The sequence below is a fragment of the Dendrobates tinctorius genome, unplaced genomic scaffold (genome assembly GCF_039654945.1).
Source record: "Dendrobates tinctorius isolate UK_male_01 unplaced genomic scaffold, ASM3965494v1 ptg000224l, whole genome shotgun sequence".
Lineage (NCBI taxonomy): Eukaryota > Metazoa > Chordata > Amphibia > Anura > Dendrobatidae > Dendrobates > Dendrobates tinctorius.
In genome coordinates this window covers 8,155,613-8,182,225 of record NW_027361891.1, presented here as the reverse complement: position 1 = coordinate 8,182,225, position 26,613 = coordinate 8,155,613, and the positions used below count along the sequence as shown (strand labels likewise).

The window sequence follows — 26,613 nt, the reverse complement described above, 5'->3', positions numbered from 1 at the left end:
CTATCAGAATTAGCTGCTAGCATCAAGGTAGGAAAAACAAACTCCCCTGGGCATTCTAGCTAAACATTTCCTATATTGTGAAGACAAAATGTAATTTAAAATATCAAACACACACGGCTCATTGTATGAATATTGTACTTATTTCTACAAGTTATGAGGATTACTTATCAGCTCTTTTCACTTGCAGCTTTATTCACGCATTGCAGTTAAACCATGGTTACTGCTTCAGTTTTGATGAAAATATGAGAAAAAAAATGATGCAGTTTTATAAAAATAGCAGCAAAAACTCATTTACAGCGCAAAAAAACAAACACACTTGGAGCATCCCTAAATTTAGATTTGCAGCTACTGGCTGACACTGGGCTGAGGGATGGGGCTATATATTGGATAACATACAAGTAAACCAACTTTATTTGTCCACAAATAATACCCAATCATAAGAAAACCCATTCTCACCAAGTAGGCTCTTATGCACAAATGCTCCCGGATAGCATTGTCATCCTCTGCTGGCAGAGCACTGTCCATCCCCTGCTCCTCCCATTGAGAGTAAATCTCTGCTATTGAATCCGGTGAAATTTTACCAAATACCGCTTTCGCAGCTTCATGCTTCTTGGAAGCTAAAATAATGTTGGGAGACAAAAAACAACATGTAGCTTTGAAACCGAGGCCAATTCAGAAACGCAAAACAATATCTTACCAAACCAACAGTGCAGTTAAAACCTTAAATTATAAATAGAAATTTTATTTTGTACGCTAAGAATTGTTTTTCTAGTCACAAAAAATTACTCTTCTACACCATATACCGGATTTATGGGTAGTGAAGGACTCCCTTATTGGTTTACACCTGGCCAGTGGGGCCATATCCGTTTGGATGTCAGGCAAAACCCAATTCAATGGGGCCAGTCGACCATCCAAAGTGTATCAGATGCTTGGCTTGTATTATCGACAGGTGCTAACAGAGAAAAGAAAAATTAAAGATGCCTTCTCATTTAGGGTACCGTTACACCTAGCGATGCACCAGAGATCCCGACCAGCGATATGACGCGGTCAGGATCGCTGGTGCATCGCTGGGTGGTCGCTAGTGAGCTGCCACACAGGCAGATCTCACCAGCGACTTCGCAGGGGTCGGGGATCGCTACTTACCTGTCAGCCGCAGCGATCCTGAGTCCTCCTGCCCGGCTCCACGCGTCGCTCATCAGCGCCACAGGAAGCGCCGCAGGAAGTGACCGACGAGGAATGGTCCAGGAACTTCTCGCGCGATCAGCGATAACCAGCGGGGGAGCCGATCGGAGGCAAGTATCACATGCAGCGATATCGCTAGCAATATCGCTGCAACGTCACAAAATCGGTGACTTTACAGCGATATTGCTAGCGATATCGCAGTGTGTAACGGGGGCTTTAGTCTCAAGGGAGATAAGGAATCTTTCCAAATGCAAGGTCTCATTTTCATCTCTCCATTAAAACATTGAGTCTGAAAAGCATAAATTTGTCATTAGTACAAGCTGCTGAGACCAGTGATTGGCTGCAGCGGTCTGTGTACTGTAGATGCATGGTCACTGCCGCCTGTGAATTACTAGCAGGAATAGCAGCAGAGAGGCATTGCTAGAGCACGGAGGGGCGAGTATTGCTGTACTTGTTATTTTCCACATCTGCAAACCTGTGGGCTGAAGAAAGTGGAAAGACAGAAACCTATATGAGTCAGCCCCAAAACTCAGAAACCAGCATCAACATACTGTACAGATGGCCCTATTGGCTGTCATTGTAAAGCTTCCTGTATACCAGAAACTAGGATAAAAGGAGCACAAATCAATGTTATTTCTGCAGGGAGATGCAATTGTCACAAGGTGAAAGCTATCACTAACCAAACATCTGGTTGCCAGGGATGATTTTATAGCCTCCCCTAGTAGCTATACAGTCATGGCCAAAAGTATTGACACCCCTGCAATTCTGTCAGATAATATTCAGTTTCTTCCTGAAAATGATTGCAAACACAAATTCTTTGGTATTATTACCTTCATTTAATTTGTCTTAAATGAAAAAACACAAAAGAGAACGAAGCAAAAAGCAAAACATTGATCATTTCACACAAAACTCCAAAAATGGGCCGGACAAAAGTATTGGCACCCTCAGCCTAATACTTGGTTGCACAACCTTTAGCCAAAATAACTGCAACCAACCGCTTCCGGTAACCATCAATGAGTTTCTTACAATGCTCTGCTGGAATTTTAGACCATTCTTCTTTGGCAAACTACTCCAGGTCCCTGATATTTGAAGGGTGCCTTCTCCAAACTGCCATTTTTAGATCTCTCCACAGGTGTTCTATGGGATTCAGGTCTGGAATCATTGCTGGCCACCTTAGAAGTCTCCAGTGCTTTCTCTCAAACCATTTTCTAGTGCTTTTTGAAGTGTGTTTTGGGTTATTGTCCTGCTGGAAGACCCATGACCTCTGAGGTAGACCCAGCTTTCTCACACTGGGCCCTAAATTATGCTGCAAAATTTGCTGGTAGTCTTCTGACTTCATAATGCCATGCACACGGTCAAGCAGTCCAGTGCCAGAGGCAGCAAAGCAACCCCAAAACATCAGGGAACCTCCGCCATGTTTGACTGTAGGGACCGTGTACTTTTCTTTGAATGCCTCTTTTTTCTCCTGTAAACTCTATGTTGATGCTTTTGCCCTAAAAGCTCTACTTTTGTCTCATCTGACCAAAGAACATTCTTCCAAAATGTTTTAGGCTTTTTCAGGTAAGTTTTGGCAAACTCCAGCCTGGCTTTTTTATGTCTCGGGGTAAGAAGTGGAGTCTTCCTGGGTCTCCTACCATACAGTCCCTTTTCATTCAGTTGCCGACGGATAGTACGGGTTGACACTGTTGTAACCTCGGACTGCAGGGCAGCTTGAACTTGTTTGGATGTTAGTGGAGGTTCTTTATCCAACATCCGCACAATCTTGCGTTGAAATCTCTTGTCAATTTTTCTTTTCCGGCCACATCTAGGGAGGTGAGCCACAGTGCCATGGGCTTTAAACTTCTTGATGACACTGCGCACGGTAGACACAGGAACATTCAGGTCTTTGGAGATGGACTTGTAGCCTTGAGATTGCTCATGCTTCCTCACAATTTGGTTTCTCAAGTCCTCAGACAGTTCTTTGGTCTTCTTTCTTTTCTCCATGCTCAATGTGGTACACACAAGGACACAGGACAGAGGTTGAGTCAACTTTAATCCATGTCAACTGGCTGCAAGTGTGATTTAGTTATTGTCAACACCTGTTAGGTTCCACAGGTAAGTTACAGGTGCTGTTAATTACACAAATTAGAGAAGCATCACATGATTTTTCGCACAGTGCCAATACTTTTGTCCACCCTCTTTTTTATGTTTGGTGTGGAATTATATCCAATTTGGCTTTAGGACAATTCTTTTTGTGTTTTTTCATTTAAGACAAATTAAATGAAGATAATAATACCAAAGAATTTGTGTTTGCAAACATTTTCAGGAAGAAACTGGGTATTATCTGACAGAATTGCAGGGGTGTCAATACTTATGGCCATGACTGTAGTTGCTTGACTGGCTTTCAGAAAGTAATCATTCCTGCTATACTTGCCATCAAGAAATTTCCCTTTCTCCTAATTTTAGTGTTAATATCATCCCCAAAAAAGTACATTGCAGCCTAGTCAGATATTTATAGTGAACACACCAATTCTTAATAAATTAGGCATACCAGGAAAAAAAATTAACAATTTATTTTACTAAAACCTTTACTACATATTTGTTGTGCCTTTGTAATGTACATTTGTGTAACAGCTGGAAAAAATATCCCACAATTTGTAAAAAAAAAAAAAAAAAAAAACTTACCCAGAAATGTCCGCATGATGGCATTGCTTTGTTTTAAAGCTTCAGCCCTTTGGGTAGGATCAAACACCAGCCAGTCAATCACGTCAATTTTTTCTCTATCCTCCTATTTAAGAAAGGGTTGACTCAGCCATTTTGTTCATGCACAAATAATATATACAACAAAAAGGTGGAAACACATCAATATTACTCCTTATTTTTGTTACCATGTGATCTATTGCTGGCCTGTATTCCTTAAGAAAGTCTGGTTTTACAGTACGGTTGGTTTTGAGCAATTGTAATGTTTGCGATTTTAAAAGGAGTTATTAGGACTTGTGATGAAAGTTTGCAGTCTGTGTGACTGCAGACTTAATTCTTACAGTGCATACACAGCACCCTATCACCAGTCTCTGGTGTCATGGCCTACACAGGGTGGCCAGAAGTATGAGATTTGCATACATGCGGTCACGTGCCGACTAGAATTGCTCGGCCTTGCCTAATACAAGGAAACTGGAGCGAAGCAACACACATCTAGTCTGATGTACCAAATCACATACCTGCTTTCACATGACCGCCCGCCTTCGCCACCAATACCGGAGAATACTGACAGCGTGCGGTGCGGATTGAGAAGTCTGAAGTCACAGAGTTTTACCACAAGACCAGACAATCCTTTAATGATATACACGTGCATTTGACTTCATGTCAAGTGTTCAAACTGTTAAAAGATTATTCCCAAAGACAAGCTCTCTCTTATCCATGAGATAGGGGATAGCTTACTGATCACAAAGCATGTGTGGTTTCTGCTCCAATCTTTGAGACTGTAGGAGTGTAGTGCTTGCCCAGTCTCTGACAATGAGGCCGCATATGCGCACTCCTGCTCCCATCATGATGGGGCTGTCACCACATTCTTAGAGTACCAAAGCACCAACTAAGAATCACTGAGGTCCCAGCAGTCACACACCCAACATTCATTATTTTACTGTCTATTTCATGGTGAAGAGATAACTTGTTGCTTTCTGAATAGACCTTCAACCAATTCACAACATATGAAGTACATTTACATCATATGTAGTATCCAGGGCTGTGGAGTCGGAGTCATGGGGTCGGAGTCAGAGTCATGGAAATTGAGGAGTCGGAGGTTTGGCTTACCGACTTCCACAGCCCTGGTAGTATCCCTACCTTTGACGAGAGCTCGCACGCCCAATGGCGTGCCCGTAACATGATCGCGGGGTCTACTGGTGATCCTATGCCTGTCATTACGATCCTCCTGTGATTTTTGCTATACATAGGAGTGCTGAAGCCCTGCTATGTATAGCACAAGCAAGCATATAAGCAAGAAGATGATCACAGCTTCAAGTCCCCAAGGGGCCTTTTTTTTTTACTTTTCACTGTATTTAAAAGTTTAAAAATATGCTAAAAACAAAACACAAATCACCCTTTAGCCCCATTGAAAATGAAACAATAAAAAAAACCAAACACATATTTGGTATCACTGCATACAGAAATGTTCGATCGATATACAAAATAAATTAATCCGATCAGTAAACAGCGTAAAGAAAAAAAAATTAAAATGACAGAATTATTTTTTTTTTGTCTATCAGATTAAAATAAAACGCAACAAGAAGTGATCAAACAATCTTATCTACCCCAAAATGGTATCAATAAAAACATCAGCTCAGGGAGTAAAAATTCAGCCTTCACATAGCCGCATATTTAGAAAAATGACAAATGTTATGGGTCTCAGAAAATGGCGACTAAAGAAAACTTTTTTTTTTTTTTTCATACAAATTTTTGTTTCCCCCCCCCCCCACTTAAGTTAAAAAAAGACAAAAAAAAAAAACCAAAAAACCTATTCATGTTTGCTCTGTGTGCTCGTGCTGACCCGAAGAATCATACTGCCAGGTTGGTTTTACCATTTTATGAACTTGATAAATAAAAAAGCAAAAAATTGTGGAATTGCATTTTTTTGGCAATTTTATAGCATTTGGAACATTTCTTTCCTTTTTTTTCCGGCACACTATGTGGTAAAATGAATGGTGTCATTCAAAAGTACAAATCATACCACAAAAAACAAGCCCTCATATGGCTATATCGACGAAAAAAAATAAAAAGTTATGGCTGTTGGAAGAAGGTGGGGAAAAAACAAAACAGAAAATTGCTTGTTGATGAAGGGTTTAAGTGATCGCTTCTTCAAGATTATAAATTTTACCTCGCTTGTGCCTGCATCCAGCGCTGGTGTAAAGTCATGATGAGCAAATTCACCTCCATTTTTTCTTCGTATGTTTTCGACCACTGTCTTTGTAATTGTTGCAACATCCAAACCTGTAAAGAAACAAGTGACATATTTGCCACAAAAGAGAACAAATTCAAGTATTCTATACAAACTGCAATTCCCACTTGTCCCCAATTCCCTGGATTTCTTAGGGAAAACATTAAATATTTGTGCAATAACCTGCTTCCTTTGCAAGCTCCAGACACTGATGGCGCTGTTCTGGCTCTGTCACATTTTCCAGAAAGGCTGCATATTGACAGATGCCCAGGTCTTGTGGAAGGTGGCTGACATAGAAGGCAATTAAACTAACTTGTTTCTCATTCACAAGTTTCTACAGTATAAAAAAGAAAAAAAAACAAACCCAATATGAATAAATCAAGGAGCAAGAATAAATCTTAATTCTTCTTTAATAACCAAAAAGGTGTGATGAAAATAACACTAAAGAAATAGTTCTGGAGTATTTCTCTACAGTACAATGCCTGGAAAACAATATGTTGTCAAAATGTGCAAAAGGAAAAGGCTGCAACAGCAACCTATAATACATAAATCTCCTTATTGACCAAATGTGCGAGTGACGCAATATGGCCAAGATGAAGTTTGGTTAGTAATGAGATCCACTGAAGCAATGCTATTGCCTTTTAGGAATATTATGGCCAAATGCAAACTTTATCCGACCTGTTGCTAACTCTTCAGACCATGCTGCTTTAACACAGTGTTCCAAAGTATTATGCAAATTAGATTTAAACGTAATAAATATGTAATTTTTCATGTATGGTATAGTGTGTCTCAGGGCTCTTTGGTCACTGAAATCAATCTCACACACGTGCAATAATTACCGCATATACTCGAGTATAAGCCGACCCGAGTATAAGCCGAGGCACTAAATTTTGCCATGAAAAACTGGATAAGCTTATTGACTCAAGTATAAGCCAGGTATGCATTTTCCCCTCATCCCTGTCCTGGTATGCATGGCTCCCCCCGTCCCTATCCTAGTATGCATGGCTCCCCCCCACATACAGAGCAGTATATAGAGTGTATACAGAGGGTTATACACAGTATACTGCCGATTCCATCACACAGTATATATAGTATACACAGTATACAGAGAGGTATGTGTATATATATATATATATATATATATATATATATATATATATATATATATATCTCTCTCTATCATATACGCCTGCATACAGAGGGTTACACACAGTATATAGCTGGTTACACCGCACAGTATATACAGCAGTATATAGATCATATACTCCTGTATACAGATGGTTACACATAGTACACCGCGGATTACACGCCCCTGTACACCGTTGGTTTCCCCGCGCAGGTCCCGCACAAGCTCTGGTTCTCCTCTTACCAGGCGAGCAGGAGATGAGGATGACGGCGAAGGCCCGCTTGGTGGCAGCCCCGATGGCTGAGGAAACCATGGGTGTACACTATGCTACCACTAGAAGGCTAACACTATGAAGAAATAAGTTAGCTCCTCCTCCGCAGTGTACACCCCACCAACAGGAACTAGGATATTCAGTGTTATGAATGGGTCACCGAGGAGAGTGCAATAGGTTATGCCACCAGAACACCAGAGAGGTTGGTCGCTCAGTGGATTGCAGACCCCTGATCTTAATAACACAACTAGCAGTAGCTGTGGAGCGTTCTTACGTTGCCATAGACGCCTCATCACAACCGGAGGACTAACTAAGCCTAAAGACAGAAAGGTGAAATCTAAACTGCCCCAGAGCAGATCCCCAAAGGAATGGACAGCCCCCAAACATATATTGTCGGTGAGACAAGATGAAACACAGACAGAAAATAGACTGAGCAAATGATGGGGCCCACACTGACTAGATAGGACAGGACAGAAAAGGCACTGTCTGCAATCACGCAAAAACCCTAATAAATCCAACACGACTGATGTACAAAAATACTGAGGTTTGAACAACCTCGCCCCCCACTATATCAGCACTCAGGTGTGAACTGGCGGCTAGCAACAGGCTAATACAGCAGGGGACTGAGCAAACAAACACAAGATACAAAAATACAGGGCAGGAGCCAGCAGCCCAGGGGGAGCAAGCTGACCCCTGACAGCAAGGCAAAAACAGATGCAAAGGGTTTAGCAAATGACATTTAGCTGAAAAAATGCAGGATCAGGCAGCAGACAGAAATCCTCAGTAAGCAAAGAAAGGAGTATCACCGGCAGTCACCTGGAGAAGCCTGCTCGCCCATGTAGTCCCAGTCACTACCACCACTCCGCCAATTACCTTCTGCAGCTGTTGGGTTAACATCAAGTTGACCTACACCACCACTAGCAGTATCCACCAGAGGGAGCCTTGCCTCAAAACTCGGATCAAGAGAGCTCAACATTCAGTTAGTGAGAAAGAAGTAGGAGAAGCAATCTGTAAAAGAAACAAACCACAGAAAAACAAACTCAAACTGTAACAATATAATAAAGTAAACAGAGCTCTTCAATTTGGGAGGGTGCTGTGTCCCCAATGAAGGCTCCGAGAAACAGATTTTACGGTAAGCAACCAAAAATCCTTTTTTCTCTATCGCCTCATTGGGGGACACAGGAAACCATGGGACGTCCCAAAGCAGTACCCAAGGGGAGGGAACAGTAGACAACTCCAATCAGGACGAAGAATTCACCATCGTCACCTGCAAGGTCTTTTTACCCCAACCGGCACTCGCTGAAGCTAGGCATGTGATCTGAAAAACCTTGCGGACCTATGGAGGACATATCGCACTGCAGAGGTGCCGGGTGGAGGCCCTAAGAGTACCGCCAGGAAGGACGCAAACTGCCCGGGCAGAGTGCGCCTAAACCCAGAAGAACACAGTCTCACTGTCTTTCCTGACCCGGCAACCCTACCAATGCCGACCGGATTCACGCCAAGCCCGAGAACCGAAAAAAAGGGGGTAAAAGCGGCCTTAGCCGGATAGGCACCGTTGCTCTGGTCAGGTAGCCTGATGAGAGAGCGTCACGAAGGATAAGTCCGAGCCGGATGAAAGGAAGGGAAGAAAGATGGACACAAACTTTGATCCACAAAAAGTGCACAACGGCTGCCAAATACTCTGCGAGACAACGGGAGTGGTTGAGAGCCTGAAAGGGAAGGCTATCAAATGAAAAAGAAAACGGACCCGTCCCTTGCAAAACGCAGAAATCTCCAAAGCCCTGAAGAAATCAGGACCTGGATAAAGGCTTCATGGAACAAAAGAAAAATCATGCGATTCTCAGAAAGCAAATACTGAACGAAAAGATTTCCTCCTGAAAGATAAGGATGGATTCAATCCTAGATCCCTAACAAGTCATGCTGAGGAAAATCCACTGGAGAATGACAATGTTTAGCCTGAGGATGGAGAGAGTACATCCCTCCGGTGACCTTCTTAATTTGGTCCATTGGAGCCAAAACGAAGGGAAACCCTGGAAAGGCAAGTTGGTGAGGGACCTCTTTGGGGATAAGTTCGCTCGTCAAGCCATAAGCTAAATGGTCCCTTGGAAGTAAACCATTGTGCTGGATCCGGGAAGGTGGAAAACCAAGTACTTCCCTGGAAGAGAAATTTGGGCAGTGAGGACGGTCAATTCTTGTGACCGGTCTCCAGAAAGAATGCCTTGATGAGCAACCTACCCCACACGTCTATAAAACTTTGCAACCCGGGTGGAGGCAAGGGGCAGGACACGATGCAGAGGCGGACGCTTCCAAGGTTGACCTTGCCAAGGACTCTGAGTCCACCGTTGGTATCCCTGAGGGATGCACGTCTGGGAGAGGAAGGACCATATTGGTGGAAAAGCTGAAAACCGGAGGGTTCGTAGTCTGAGAAGTAGTCTAATTTGCGAAGCACTCAGGAGAGAAGAGATATACCGAGGCGCTCCTTTCTTTGGAAGTTCTCTGAGAAAATGACAATGAAAGACCTGAGAGTAGGCCACTGTGAACCTGCTAGAGAGCCAAACGCTGAAGACGTACTGAATGGGACCTGGGGATACCCTGGATCTCAACACCGTGATGTAGGCTCAGACTGACTAACAGAGCGGCACAGAAAGGGAGAACTGTTGAAGAAACAATTGCTTGCCCGACTAAGCAGGTAGAAGTTAGACTACTGGATGACTTTGAAAACTAAGATCAAAAGGAAACTAAACCCAGTGTACTGGGATGAGGATGGGTATGCAAAAAATAGTATAGATGGGCTTTGAAAGTACAACAAAAAGTGAGCAGTCGAATGATGAAAGTCCAAGAAAAAAACATGGAGTATGTCAACTGCAAGGAAAGTTGGCTCTATGAAGATCACCGACGCCAGAAGACATCTAGGCTGACGAAAGGAAGATCATTTCCTATGACGATCTGAGCGACCGTATCCCTCCTGAACCCTCTGAAACGGGGAGAGGATTGTAGTGTAGACCTGCTTACCTAAATATAAGACACCACGAGCCCGAGGATAACAGTGAAAAACATACGAATCTAGCTGAAAGAAGAAACATGTCATCACCAAACTCCTCATTGGATCCAGGACTGGAGCAGCTTTTTACTCTGGTTGAAGCTTGAGCAGGGTAAGTTCCCATTCCTGTTCGAGTTGGGGGACTTGTTGCTGCCACGCTCGGAAGTCAAATCCCGGAGCTGCTGGAGGCTTTATCCGGTGTCTGTAAGGCCTGTTTCACACTTCAGTCTTTTGGAATCAGTCACAATCCCTCAAAGTGTTGAAAAAACGGATCTTGTGCAGAGTGCAAAAAATTGATGCACCGGATACTTTTTTTTGACGGATCCGTCGAAGCACCAGTTGTAGGAATTTTAAAGGAACAGGATGAGAGAGAGAGATTTTTTATGTGGCAGAATGGATTTTGGGGTTAAATTAAAGGAAAAGAAAGGATTACGTCCATGCTCAGTTGCAAAAAACGGAATCCGATGACGGATCCGTCTCATGACGGGACAGCATCGGATCCTGCGCCCATAGGCTTCCATTATAGCCAATGACGGTCGCCGTCACTGTCTGACTTTTCGACGGAGACAAAAAACGTTCCTATGGACCTTTTTTCCAGCTGACGGACACCAACTTTCCGACGGATCCGTCGCACGATGGATGAAACGGAAGGCCATCCGTCATAATCCGTCACCAATACAAGTCTATGGGGGAAAAGACGGATCCGCCAGGCAAATCCGTCGGATCCGTTTTTTTCTGCTAACGACGAATTGTGACTGACGCCAGAAAACAGTGTGAAACAGGCCTAAGAAAGAATAGGTAAGTACTGACAAAAGATAGGGAGCTTCGGTATTGTGGTAGCTCAAAGGCCCTTAGGATAGAATAGTGAACAGACATTGAGAGTCAGGATATACTCTCTTTGACTCAATGAGAGACAACCAGAACTTATAAACTACGATTGGCCAAACATTAATGATAGACGTAACACACTGGGCAGATAGCCTGCGATAAGTACTGTAAAATGACCAACTGGGTAGTTAAAAGCAGGGCTGTGGAGTCGGGAGTCGGAGTCGTGGAGTCGGAGTCGGTGCTCATTTTGGTGGAGTCAGAGTCGGAGTTGGAGTCGGTATAAAATGGACCGACTCCGACTCCTAAAATATATAATAAATTGGGTACAGTAATTCAATGCAGGATGTGCTGAATATTTTTTCATAGTAGTTTGGGAAAGTTATGAAATGTCCTATAAATGGCTGTTATATTCCTGATCTAAGGCTACATTCACACACAGCGTTTTTCTTGTGTTTTTTGAGGATACGTTTTTCAGCTGCAAAAGCTGATCATCTTTTTAAAAAACTGCATCACCTGAAAGATTTTTGAGCTCATAGATAATGTTTTCAATAGCAAAAGCAGATTAGAAATCTGCTCTATCTATATATACATTTATCCATATCTGTCTATCCATATCGTATCTGTACCAAAAAGAATGAAAACTGGGTAGTACACCAATATATATTCTGTTCTATATAAATATCTTGATTATTGGATCATAAAAATGATTAAATGTCTGAGGCTCACATTGTACTACAATACATTTTTCACTTAAATATAAGCAATATGTGTGGGAGTCGGAGTCGGAGTCGGTGTAAGGGAAATTGAGGAGTCGGAGTCGCAGGTTTGGCTTACCGACTCCACAGCCCTGGTTAAAAGTAAGCTTGGATAGTCAGAAGGTGTGGAAAAGCCCCTGTGGAGCAACTCACACTCGGGGCCCAGAGTGTGGCCGAAGGAAAAAAAACTGTGACCATCCAGTATCTGACACGAGCGTGTCTGATCTACCTGAAAGTGGAATATTCACTTATGCTGCTGCAGAGATTCACCCTGTGGTACTAAGATCCACTCCGTTTGTACGTGGTAGAATTTTTGATTAACTGTTAACACTGTTAACTGATGAAAAATGCAGCAGAAGGTGCATCTGACTCACCTGAAGGCGGCCTGTAACCGCAGCTGCAGCCCACCAGAAGTGATAACTACCGGACACCTCTCACTGAGTGGTGATTAGACAGGAGCTTAGGCAGATGGTGCAAAAGACCCTGAGGGGTGTGATAGAGGGCGCATCAGACTCACCTGACAATGGGACAGAAGAGCAGTCGACTTCGGGTAAGTTTGAGCAACAGGAAAGACGGTATGTATTGACTAACCGTGTCTGGTAGAGTACTGCTGCATTAGAACGCGAGGAATACGAAGGCGAGAGTGTCTGACTCATCTGAATACGGTACAGAACACCGGTACCATTGCAGAAGTCAACACATGACACGTCTGATCCACTGAAATATGACAGTCTCATACTACTGTAGCTGGTACGTGGTGCGTCTGAAGCCTGGATGGCGGATAGAGCACAGCTGCAATCGGCTCCCAGTATCCTGTAACTAAATCAGCGTGGAGAGGACCCCAAGAAGGGTATAGGCGAGAGCCAATTCTGTGTTGCGGTCTAGGCCTGGATACCTGATGGCATTAGGCAGAATAACAGCTTCACGTGTAGTAAGCCGCACCACGAAGTCTGTCCTGAAGTATATTCTGGCCTGTCATTTCTCCTGACGGTAGAACAGTAGGCTTGGAATCAGAGGGAGACTAAACTCTACTCTCTGTTGTGCGCCTGGGTTCAAACTCTTGGGCCTGCGACTTGTGGTCAGCTTCTTTATCCACTGAGCCATAGCAGACATTTCTGGGTAACACGGACTTCTATCCAGCTGGAAGTCAGGTGCAAACACTGCTGTCATGAAGGGGTAGGAGCAGCTCCCCACTGCAGAAACCATCCAAAAGCTCACAAGTTCAATGGATGCAAGAATTGTAAAAATGATATCAAAGGGGTCCTATGTTAACATGTAACTTGGACTGTTAAGATGTTTTTGATTGAAAAACGTTTGATTTCAGTAAATGTGACCTCTTAACTGTGGTGGTTAAGGGGCGTTATTCCTCAGCACCGCTTTTTAACGGCACTGTGGAATAAGAATACAGCACCTTCCGAAGTCGGCTATTCCAGCGGGTGTCAGCTGTACACGACAGCTGACACATTGCAGTATTGGACTCGGCCGGTTTTGCTACCAATCGGGGCCAATTAAACCCTTAAACACCTTTGTCAATCGCGACAACTTATTTAAGTTGTTGCAAAAGGGTCACAAGACAAGTAAGCATCGGACCCCAGTGATGAGATCAAGGGTCCTGATGGTTACAATGGTACCCTAAAGTCATGTGATGACCACAGGGTACGGTGGTGGCCTGTGAGATCCAGTTATAAGCTGAGTCTCACAAGCTGTGTCAGTAAGACACTGACAGTCTCGAGTACTGTAGTATATGAGACCAGTGATCAAACTGAAAATGATGCAACTCCCACAGTGGGACTAAATGAAAAAGTAAAAAAAAAAAAAAAGTAAAAGCATACACAAAATCATGAAAAGCCATTTCGCCACTCAAAACACAGCTATTGTGATAAAATAAATAAAAAATAAGTACGGTTAATTGGTATCGCCATGTCCAGAATAACCTGCTCTATAAAACTGGAAAGTTATTTATTCTGTATGGCGAACACTGTAAAAAAAATATAAACACATCAAGAATGTCGCTTTTCCATCCTAGTGACCAGGGCTGTGGAGTCAGAGTCGTGGAGTCGGAGCTCATTTTGGTGGAGTTGGAGTCGGAGTTGGAATAAAATGGACCGACTCCGACTCCTAAAATATATAATAAATTGGGTACAGTAGTTTAATGCAGAATATGCTGAATATTTTTTCATAGGAATTTGGGAAAGTTATGAAATGTCTTATAAATGACTGTTCTATTCCTGATCTAAGGCTACATTCACACACAGCGTTTTTTGAGGATACGTCTTTCAGTTGCAAAAGCAGATCAGCTTTTTAAAAAAACCGCATCACCTGAAAGTTTTTTGAGCTCATAGATAATGTTTTCAACAGCAAAAGCAGATTAGAAATCTGCTCTATATATCCATTTATCCATATCTGTCTATCCATATCTCTGTACCAAAAAGAATGAAAACCGGATAGCACACAGACTAACACTCCTTTTTTTTTTAGCACCAGTCAGGTACACCTCATAGCTGCCCAAAAGGACACCCAGGACAGGCATTACTCGTCTTCAGTAACATCAACTGATAGTTGGAATAAATAGATTGCATTCACCACCACATCTTCTTAAGGTGCAGGCTTTATTTTCAAGTGTAGGGGTGTGAAGTATGAGGTTCTTCAGCAGCTGAGGTGTGCAGTATGAAATTCTGCGGAACAGTATGAGATTCTGCCCCCCCCCCCAGGTTTGATCCTGGCTACGCCCATAGTGTGAAATGTAGCCTGAGGATCTAGGCTTTATCTTAGCCGAGATAAGTCATAGTGTGTGTGTGTATATATATATCTATCACACACACACACACACACACACAGTGCAGACCAAAAGTTTGGACACCTCAATCAAAGCGCTTTATTTTCATGACTATGAAAACTGTAGATTCACTCTGAAGGCAACAAAACTATGAATTAACACATGTGGAATTATATAATTAACAAAAAAGTGTGAAACAACTGAAAATACTGTGTGTCTTATATTCTAGGTTCTTCAAAGTAGCCACCTTTTGCTTTGATTTCTGGTGACTACCACTTGAAGCTCATCAAGAGAATGCCAAGAGTGTGCAAAGCAGTAATCAAAGCAAAAGGTGGCTACTTTGAAGAATCTAGAATATAAGACATATTTTCAGTTCACACTTTAATTATATAATTCCACATGTGTTAATTCATTGTTTTGATGCCTTCAGAATGAATCTACAATTTTCATAGTCATGAAAATAAAGAAAACTCTTTGAATGAGAAGGTGTGTCCAAACTTTGGTCTGTACCGTATACATGTACATGTATACAGTGTATTACATATTTACAATTTATTACAGTTTTTTGTGTTCTAAAGTTGTATTCCAATAAGTAGATATTCTGTTCTATCTAAATATCTTGATTATTGTATCATAAAAATGATTCAATGTCTGATGTTCACATTGCACTACAATAAATTTTTCACTTAAATATAAGCAATATATGTGGGAGTCGGAGTCGGTGTAAGGGAAATTGAGGAGTCGAAGTAGCAGGTTTGGCTTACCGACTCCACAGCCCTGCTAGTGACGCACAAAAGAGTGAATAAAAATCCCATTCGGCAAAAAAATTAAAAAAGTTACAGCTCTCAGAAGATGACGATGCAAAAACAAATTCATTTTTGAAAAATATGTTTTAGGCTGGTTTCACATTTGCATCTGTGCGCGCAGCGTTTGATCAGCATAGATCCACATGTGTACATATCTTTAACATGGTGTACACAGGGGCATGCGTTCGCTTGCGGATGCGTATGCATGCATCATTTCTCAGTGTGCGGCAAACGCAACAAATTTAATTTTTTGAGGCGTCAAAAATCCGTCAAATATGTGCAGGCATGCCCATGAGTGCGTAAAAATGCATGTGAACGCAAGGACATGCGTCCGATACGCACGCGTTCTTCAAAATGTAAATAGAAATCCCATGAGACAGGCCCATTTTTCTCTGATGTCATATCGAACGCATGAGCATAAACGCATGCAAAAACGCATAAAAACACATGCACACGCAGCGCTTTTTTCCGTCATGCGCAAGATGATGCGCATAAAAAACGCTACGTAAACAAGCGCTTTGGCATGCGTTTGCGGATGATACGCTGCGGACTCAAACGCTAATGTAAACCTAGCCTTAGTCTGTAAAAATAGCAACGCAGAAAAAAAATTATAAATCTGGTATCGCTGTCATTTGTACCAACCGATGAACAAATGGGTCTTATCACCTTTAACGCAACGACACCAAAAAAAAGAAAAAAAAAAACAAACGGTTTTTGCTCATTCTGTGTTTGAAAAATCTGAATAAAAAGTGATAAAATATTATATACCCCAAAATGGTAGCAAAAAAATCTGCAACTTGTCCCGCAAAAAATAAGCTCTCATACAGCTCTGTTCGATAAAAAAAAGTTACAGCTCTCAGAAAGCGGCAATAAAAAAACTACTTTTTATAAAAAAAACCAAACATTTTTACTGTATGATAGCAGCAAAACAAAAAAAAATAATAATAAAAAATAAAAAAACAACAGTTCTGATATAAATCTGGTATTGCTGTAATCGCACAGACCGAAAGAATAAATCCACCTCATAAAAAATCGTAGTTACTTACCGATAACGGTATTTCTCTGATCCCATGACGGCACCACGGAGAGAGAGGGATCCGCCCTCAGGGACAGGAAACCTACAGTTGAAAAAGGCGGTACCTCTCTCCCACATCAGTTGGTTTACAGAGCATTACACAGAACTTTCAGGTGCAACTCAAATGGTTATAAAAAATCCAAAAATTAATCAAATTAAGCTTAATAGAGGCACTGTGTGGCTAAGTACTAAAGCTCACTAACTCACTCTAATGTGCAGACCTGTGTGTGTGAAAGGGAGGGGATGTACGAGTGCCGTCATGGGATCAGAGAAATACCGTTATCGGTAAGTAACTACGATTTTCTCTTTCCCCCCCATGACAGCACCACGGAGAGAATTACAAAGATTGTACATCTAGGGAGGGACCACCGCCTCCAGAACCCTTTTCCCAAAGGTGAGATCTGAAGAGGAGGTCAAGTCTAGACGGTAATGTTTGAAAAATGTAGAGGGGGAAGACCAAGTGGCAGCTCTACATATCTGGTCTACTGAAGCGCCGGCTTTCTCCGCCAGGATGATGCCACTGCCCTGGTTGAATGGGCCCTTACATCCTCTGGGATGGCCGCCCCGCAGGAGGAGTAGGATAGGGTGATAGGCCACGCTGGCGAGATGGATAAGAGAGGCTATGATGCTTTTGACCCTTCCGAGGACCCTGAAAACAGACAAACAGAGCCCTATCCTTCCTAAACTCCCTTGTCGTTGTCAAGTATTGGACCAGGCACCTTTTTACATCTAAAGTGTATAATACCTCTTCTATTTTGTTCTTGGGTTCGGGACAGAAGGAGGGTAGGGAGATTTCCTGGGTCCTATGAAACTGTGATGATACCTTGGGGAAATATGCTGGGTTGGTTCTAAGAATTACCCTATCATCCAGTACTTGCGTGTAGGGTAAGTGGGCAGACAAAGCTCGCATATCACTAATGCGGCGGGCAGAAGTTAAGGCTACGAGGAGGGAGGTCTTAAGGGACAATATTTTTAAGGGAACCTCCGCTAGGGGTTCGAAGGGAGATTCGGTTAGTGCGTTTAGCACTAGGTTTAGATCCGGGGTGCGGGGGTGCGTAGAGGGATCGGCCTGGATCTACTTGAGGCTCTAATGAATCTCATAACCCATCTATTTTGGGCTAGGTCATGGTTATACAAAGCTCCCAAGGCTGCCACCTGTACTTTTAAGGTGCTGGTAGCTAACCCCTTTTCCAACCCCCTCTGTTGGAATTCCAGAATTTTGTCTATTGGGATTTCTCCTGTTGGATCGGAGCCTGACACGGACATGAATTTTTTCCACATTTTGCCATACACTTTAGTGGTTACTGGCTTTCTGCTTTGTAGCAGCGTGGATATCAAGTTTGACGAGAAGCCCCTGTTGCTTAGGAGTTCCCTCTGAAAAGCCAAGCTGTCATGTGTAAGTTTTTTATGTGGGGGTGATACACTGGACCCTGGGATAGCAGGTCTGGAGTTTCTGGTAGAACCCAGGGATCTGTTACAGACATTTTTCTCAGCCAGGGGAACCATATTCTCCGTGGCCAGAAAGGCGCTATTACCACAACCGTCGCCTTGTCCCCCCGTATTTTCCTCAGTACTAAGGGGATGAGAGATATTGGAGGGAAAGCATAGGCCAGAAGATAATCCCAGGGTATTGTGAAAGCGTCTAGAGCTACTGGGCCCCCACGGGGATCGATTGAGCAGAAGGTTTCCAACTTCCGGTTCTGACTGTTCGCAAATAAGTCTATTTCTGGCCGGCCCCAGAGTTTCACAACTTGGTGGAAGACTGACTGGCTTAGTTCCCACTCCCCCTGTTTTAGACGTGTCCTGCTTAAAAAGTCCGCCGTTCGATTTTCCGAACCTTTTATGTGAAGGGCTGTCAGGGATTCTAGATGGTGTTCTGCCAGGTGGAAGATGGACTTTGTTACCTCCATCAGCGCTCGAGATCTGGTGCCCCCCTGGTGGTTTAGATATGCTACCACTACCTGGTTGTCTGAGAAGACGCTTGTGTGATGGGAGCGAAGTGAATCTAGAAAATGAATGAAAGCTAGTTTTACTGCCAGCAGCTCTTTCATATTTGAGGAAGCTGACTCTCTTCCCTGGGTCCAGGGCCCTTGCGCCACCTGGTTGCCTAGATGTGCACCCCACCCCCAGGGGCTTGCGTCCGTAGTTAGAATCTTTGTCGCAGGCAACGCCCAAGGAACCCCCCTTGGTTAGGTTGGCAGGATCTGTCCACCACGTTAAGGATTGTATTGTCTCTGGTGAGATGTCTATCGCTATCTAAATTCCCGTGTAGGGAAACGTCTGCGCCTAATATTTAATGCTGTAAGTCTCGAGTATGGCTCTGTGCCCACTGAACTGCTGGCATGCAGGCTGTCATTGACCCCAATAGTGACATTGCTTTTCTCAGGGTAGTGGTTGGGGAAGCCATCATTTGTGACACCATCTGTGCCATTTTTTTGAACCTTCGTCTGCAGAAGATAACATTTCTGTTCGATTGAGTCCAGTATTATCCCCAAGTACTCCTGCACCTGACTTGGTACGAGTCTGGACTTGGGCAAATTCAGCATCCATCCTAGACTCAGTAGAGACCTCATGACCATGTCCAATTGTTGTTTGCAGTGGTGAAAGGTGATGCCTATTATTAAGAGATCGTCCATGTATGGGACTACCAGGATGTTTTGCTCTCTTATGTGGGCCATTACCTCTGACATTTTTGTAAATACTCTTGGAGCAGTAGCTAGCCCGAAGGGGAGGGCTCTGAACTGATAGGCTAGGTTCCCACGTAGCGGAACTCTCGCGGAAATTACTGCGAGAGTTCCGGAATTCCATTCTGCGGGAAAATTGCATTTTAAATTCCCACGATTTTCCCACGGAAAAACTAGCATTTTGCATGCGTAATTAGCTTGCAAAATGCTAGCGTTTTCCAAGCGATCTGTAGCATCGCTAGGAGAACTGATTGACAGGTTGGTCACACTCGTCAAACATAGTTTTTGACAAGTGTGACCAACTTTTTACTACTGAGGCCGCCTATGCAGCATCAGTAGTAAAAGATAAAATGTAAAAAATAAAAAATGGTGTTATTCTTACCTTCCGACATCCCTCGCAGCCTTCCCGCCTCTCTCCACGCTCCCGTTCCCAGTAATCCTTTGCGAAAATGACCGCGATGACGTCCGTTCTCGCGGTCATTCGCGATCCCGCGAGAACAGACGTCATCGCTCGCAAAGGATTACTGGGACCGGAGAGTGGAGAGAGAAGGAAGGCTGCGCGGGACGTCGGAAGTTGAGAATAACAATATTTTTTATTTTAAATTCTATTTTTTACAAGGATATGGTACCCAAAGCCCGGAGGACAGTCTCCTCTCCTCCGGACCGTGGGTACCATCTGCAATTGTTCTGCTTACTTTTCGCATGGTGTGCACAGCCACATGCGGAAAGTAAGCAGAACAATGCATTCCTATGGGTGCGGGATCGCCGCGATTCCGCAAAATTAATGAGCATGCTGCGTTTTTTACCGCGAAGCGATTCCGCCGCGGTAAAAACCTCAGCATTAGCACAGCATTGCGAAATCCCATAGGAATGCATGGGATGCTTATTTTTCGCGTTTTTGTGGCAAAATCGCGCAGTTAAAATCGCCGCGAAAAAAATGACAATGTTTTATCTCCCCCTGGATTGTCACCGCCACTCTGAGGTATTTCCTGTGGTCTCTGTGAATAGGCACATGGTGATATGCATCCCTCAAGTCTAATACAGCCATGAAGCAAGATGGGGGAAGCATTTTTATACAAGATTTTATTGTCTCCATTTTGAAGTGCTGAATTTCCAGGAACTTGTTCAGCCTTTTTAGATTTATGATCGCCCTGTATGATCAGTCTGGCTTCCTGCGAAGGAAGAGGGGGCAGTAGAAGCCTTTGCCCCTGTCTTGGTAGGGGACTTCTTGTAATACGTTTTTCTCTCTTAGAGTCGTTATTTCTTGTTGCAGAGCCAGCTGCTCGTGTGATGTCCTTTGGGGCGTTATCACAAAATAGTTGTTTGGGAGGGTAATGAATTTTAGCCTCAGACCTTCCTTTATTATGTTTAGTATCCATGAACTCGCGGATATTTTTTCCCAGGCCTGGAGAAAGTAGGATAATCTTCCCCCGTCCCAGGGAGTACCTTCATTGTGGCTTCTTATGGTCGGGGAATTTGTTAAACATAAAGCCTTTATTTTTGTTCCTTCTATCCTCCCATCCTTCTTTGTTCCCTTTTGGGGGCTTCCATCGCATAAACCTTCTGTTCCGAAAAGGTAGTTTGTATGACTGGCTAGGGAACCCGGGAAAGGATTTTTTCTTGTCCCCTGCCTTGTCCAAGATGTCGTCTAGCGTTGGGCCAAATAAGAATTCCCCCTCGCACGGGATTGCGCACAATCTGGTTTTTGTTTGCAAATCTCCCGGCCAGCATTTCAGCTATAAAGCGCGTCTTGCGGCATTCGAGAAGGCCGCTGTCCTGGCTGCCAGCCTGGTCGAGTCTACCGACGCATCTGCCAGGAAAACTGCTGCTCCCTTCTTTACAGAAACTGATCTCTGTATTGTTTCTCTTGGGACTTTTTCCGTGAATCTAAGTGGTCCAGCCAGACCACTAGGGTGCGTGCCGTACACGTGGCTGCTATGGCTGGCTTTAGCCCCCCTCCTGCCGCCTCCCAAGCATTTTTTAAAAAAGTTTCTGCTTTATCCATTGGGTCCTTCAGGGTACCCATGTCTTTGAAGGGAAGGGCAATTATTTTTTTAGAAGCTTTTGCGACCGCTACATCTAATTTAGGTGCTTTGCTCCATAAGGAGCAGGCTGGGTCGTCAAAGGGGCATTCCTCTTTGGTGTTAGGAGGACTTTTTTGTCTGGCTTTTTCCCACTCTCGTTTGACTAGAGAGTGGATTTTCTCACATGGATTTTTGTGAGTACTCACCGTAAAATCCTTTTCTCCGAGACGCTCATTGGGGGACGCAGATACTGTGGGTGTATGCTTCTGCCGTTAGAGGCGCCCACTGCCCAAGTAGAGCGCGGTCTGATCCCTGCTGGAATCGGCGTGCCTCTAATGCGGTAGGACTCCTAAAAAGTCAAACAAAAAACCATCTGGCTATGGTGGATTTTGAGGCAGCGAGTCCCTTTCTACACCCTTCGGGGAGCACGAACAGTGTGTTCATCTGACGAAAGGGAGCCGTCCTCAACCAGTACCCCCGGAGGGCTCTTACCAGGTCTAACGTGTGACGAGCCTCTTCCACACGGTGCACCGGTGCTGGACAAAATGAAGGCAAAACATCTTCATTGATGTGAAAAGAGGACACGACCTTTGGCAGAAAAGGAGGGGTTGGTCTGAGCATCCCTTATCCTTATGGAAAGTGAGGAATGGAGGTCGGCCGGATAGTGCAGTCAGCTTTGAAAACCCGCCTGACAAAAGTGATGGTTACTAGGAACGCCACCTTCCAGGAAAGGAACCTCAAAGAAACCATCTGAAGCGGTCCCAGAAAGGAGATTCCTGCAGAACCCTTAGGACCAGGTCAAGGTCCCAGGTATCCATAGGCGCCTTATAGGGAGGTACCAAGTGGGAGAGACCCTGGATGAAAGTCTTTACCTGTAACCTGGTAGCCATTCTGCACTGGACCAGGACGGATAAAGCCGATATTTGTCTCCTGAGGGAACTTGGGCGAGGCCCAAGTCTAGGCCGACTGGAGAAAAATCAAGATGTTGGGGAACGAGAATCTCAGCAGAGAAACACCGCGTCCTCGACGCCAAGCGGAGAACACCCTCCAGGTGTGGTGGTAAATTCGTGCTGAGGTCGACTTCCGGGCGCTAACTATTGTAGCAACCACCCTGCTCCCAATCCCTGCCTGGGTTAGAATCCAAGATTAACTGGCCATGCCGTCAAACACAGGGCCACTGAGCCCGAGCGACCCCTGAGAAAGTAGCTCTGGGCGCTCTGGCAGTCGCCAAGGAACGTCGGCGAGCAGACGTACCACGCCACATGATCTGCGTACCACGCTCAATAGGACCAGTCTGGGGCCAGCCGGATCGCCGGAACCCCTTCCCTCCTGATCCTTTTGATGACTCTCGGCAGTAGCGACAGCGGGGGAAATAGATATGGGCGGCGACACTGGTTCCATGACAGAACCACCGCGTCCACCGATTGCCTGCGGATCCCTGGCCCGAGCGACGCATGTGGGCACCTTGGCATTCACTCTGGAAGCCAACAGATCCACATCTGGTGTTCCCCGCAGTTAAGAAATCTGCTGGAAGACTTCGGGATGTAGAGATCACTCTCCGGACACAAGACCCTGAGAAAGTCTGCAGCCCAATTTTCCACGCCCAGGATGCGAGCTGCCGAGATCACTGAGTGGTTTGTCTGACCCACTGAAGAACGTGACCCACCCCGCGCATGGTTGCTCTGCTGCAGGTGCGCCCTTGATGATCTATATAGACCACCGCCGTGGCTTTGTCCAATTGAATTTGGACAAGGCGGCCTGCTAGAAAGTGATGAAACTGTTGCAGAGCCAGCCAAATTGCCCGTATCTCGACTAGCTTGGTCGGGAGGAGAGCCTCCTGCGGGGACCACCGGCCCCTGGGTCGTGTGGTGGTGAAAACCCTGCTCCCCAGTCGAGGAGACTGACTTTGGCTGTCATCACCAACCAATGGTCTGGGCAAAAAGGGCTTCCCCTGGGACAGAGAGGGACTGATTATCCACCATTCGAGCGACTCCCTGACTTGACAGGATCGCCGGCCCCGCTGAACGAACGTGAACGGAATTCTTGTCCCAGGCTGACAAGAGGGCGCGCTGCAGGGGGTGAAGATGGAACTGGCAAACGGTAACGCTTCTATTGCCGCCACCATTTCTCTTAGAATCCTCATCCCGAACCAGATGGAATGAGGGACTGGTTGGCGAAGTGTCCAGACACCCTCCGAAGAGTAAGCGCCTCTTCCTGAGGAGAATTACCAGCCCTCGGCAAGTGTCGAGGATCCTTCCTAAGAAGAAAAAACCTCTGAGCTGGCACAAGAGAAAACTAACTCGCGCTGACCAATCACCCTAAGCGGCCAAGAGTATCCAGCGTGATGTTGACATTTTCCTCGCATGCCCGTATTGAAGGGCCCTTAACTAAAAGGTCGTTCAAGTAAGGCAAAAATGACTATGCCTCAAGAATGTAGCATGGCCATGACAACTGTCATAACCTTTGTGAACACTCTGGGAGCCTTGGCTAGTCCAAAGGGTAGTGCTATGAACTGAAAATGTCGACCACTGATGTCGAAGCGCAGAAACCTCTAATGAGCAGGAAAAATGGGCTCACCACCTGATGAATGCACTCATGCTCAGCCTAGAATGGCCGGTGGCAATGTGCAGATATGCGTTCTGGATATCTATTGAGGCCAAAAATTCTCTCCGCTCCATGGCCAATATGACTGACCGGAGAGACTCCATCCGGAAATGTCTGATGCTGACGAACCTGTTCAGAAGCCTCAGGTCCAAGACAGGTCTGACAAACCCGTTCCCTTATTGTGAACCGCAAACAGCTTGGAATCGAAACCCTGAGCTCTTTCGTGTTCTGGCATAGAAACAATTACTCCGTTGTGCAGGAGCGATTCGATGGCCCCTACCAGAGCCCTTGCCTAGGTATTCACCCTGGGAAGACGAGAAAAGGAAAAACCGTCCTGGAGGGCATCTGACAAATTCTATTTTGCAAACCTGAGGCTACCAACTCTTTTACCCACGTGTCGCGTGCAACACTGAACCAGACGTGGCGGAATCAGAGTAGACGGCCGCCCACCTTGCCGATGTCGTCTGGCAAACGCCTCGAGTCATTTAGCTGACTATATTTGGGATCTGGATCCCCTTGATCTGGGCTGCTGAGTCCGCATTCCCCCCAATGGGTTGGATCTATATGAGATCTGCCGCTCCCTATCCTGGTTGGGGCGGCCTGAACCGGCGGAATTGGCCACTGTGGTCCACCCGGGGTTGCGAAAAGATCGAAAACGTGCCTGAAAAGGGTGCGAAAAAGGCGGTTTGACCCGATGAGGGAGAAAAAAACGCTCTTTCCTCCTGCAGAGTCAGAGATAAGCTTATCCAACTTCTCTCCAATAAACGGCCGCATTGATCATAAGGCAGAGAAGTCAAGGACTTCTTGAAAGCAGAATCGGCTCGCCATCCATAGAGCTCTTCTGATAGAAATAGCGTTAGCGGCAGCAAGTGCCGAGCAATTAGCCGCATGCAAGGACGCATTGATTACATAGTCCCAGGTTCATCGCCATCTGCCTCGCGATCTCCGATATCTCGGGAGGTAGCTCTCGCTTCTGCGTGACCCTGCTTAACGATTCGGACCATGAAATCATGGCCTTGACTGCCCAAGTTGCTGCGAACGAGGGAGAGTGCTGATCCTGACACCTCACTTACTGAGCAAGAAGCTCTTTATGAGGCGATCCGTGGAATCCTTAATAGAGGAACCACTAGAAAGGAAACAGGGTTTTAGTGGCTAGAAGTGACACCGGTGGAACCACCATCGGAGATTTCATCCATTTCTTACGGATGTCTGGCAAATGAATACCTTACTTTGAGTGCCTTTTGACCCGAGAAACCCCCGACTGGTCGTTCCCTGAGTCGCTGCACCATGTCCTCAAACTCAGGATAAGAGGAACAAATTCCGTGCGGCCGCTTCATTCGCTTAAACGCCACCTTATGGCCTAAAAGCCACGGTGGCACCATCCTCAATGTCTGACCGACGGCTTCTATGAGCCTGTCCACTATCTCACATGACCCCGGAGCATCCAGGTCAAGGTGTCTGAGTAGACGCCGGGAATGACATCACGCTGGAGGCGGGACTTCTGCCCGCGGCCCAGTCACGGCCAAAGCCGCGGACTAAATTTTGCCTGCACGCCCGCCCGCCGCGGGAGGAGAGAAGGTGGGGGGCGGGCCGGCGGCCTGCAGGCCGAAGGCTCCAGTCCCTGCCGCCGGAACCCAGCTCCCACGGCTGGCGGAAAAAGGGAGGAGAGGGAAGGAGGATTTCCCTACACTTCCTAAGATGCCTGGAGCTTCCCAAAACGCTGCCGCAGGCCCTCTCCAGCCCTTCATACCTGACTCCGGCTCTAACCTGTTGCCACCAGGTAGAGGGGATGGGGTTAGTTTCTGAACGGTGCAGGCACCCTAACTCCATCTAACCCCTTCAGGGGGTGAGGAGAGGAACCGTCCGCCGCCTTGCAGCACCGCCGTCTAGCGTTGGTGGAGCAGTGGGGGTAGCACAGACTAGACTTGTGCCTCTGTGCAAGCCCATGGTTTCAATACCTAGGGGTGGACAGGGCTAAGTCCGGCATCGTGTCCCACGTTGCGGAAGAGGATACGTGGAGGGACACTCGCACGTGCTCGTCCGTTGTTGGTTTGGGAAAATCGGATCCTTTCAATAGGATGCGTTGCCCGTCTTATCTTCATAAAATAACAAACAAAAATAGATGTCTAGGGAAAAAAACCCAGATATGTCCCTCGGTGCGGGAAAGGATACGTGGAGACGATACTCAACACGTGCTCGCCCACTGTTGGTTTGGGGAGATCGGACCCTTTCAATAGGATTCGTCGCCCTTGTCTTATCATCATGGAAAAAAAGAGACAAAAAAAAAAAAAAGTCTGGAGAAAACCAGACACGTGTGCCTCCAAAGACACTAAGCAAAAAACTGATTTCCGCCTGCAATAGAGGCGAGGGTGTACACTGCGGAGGAGGAGCTAACCTCTTTTTTTCACTTAGTGTCAGCCTCCTAACGGCAGAAGCATACACCCACAGTATCTGTGTCCCCCAATGAGGTGAAGGAGAAAGCCCTCCGTTTTTTTGCTCTAGCCCTCCGAACATTAGATCTTGGGCCGTTTTC

The 26,613-nt window shown here is 45.4% G+C and overlaps 1 protein-coding gene across 1 annotated transcript in view; it reads right to left on the bottom strand.

Annotated features, from left to right (window-relative positions):
* Positions 1-26,613, bottom strand: part of NUP107 (nucleoporin 107) — a 201,114-nt gene that overhangs the window by 28,492 nt on the left and 146,009 nt on the right. Inside the window, exons 21-24 of the mRNA XM_073555490.1 lie at positions 6,275-6,425; positions 6,032-6,144; positions 3,847-3,949; positions 457-617 (exon numbers count right to left, since the gene is read on the bottom strand). Coding sequence (XP_073411591.1) covers positions 457-617; positions 3,847-3,949; positions 6,032-6,144; positions 6,275-6,425 — 528 coding nt within the window. The remainder of the gene's footprint in view (positions 1-456; positions 618-3,846; positions 3,950-6,031; positions 6,145-6,274; positions 6,426-26,613) is intronic.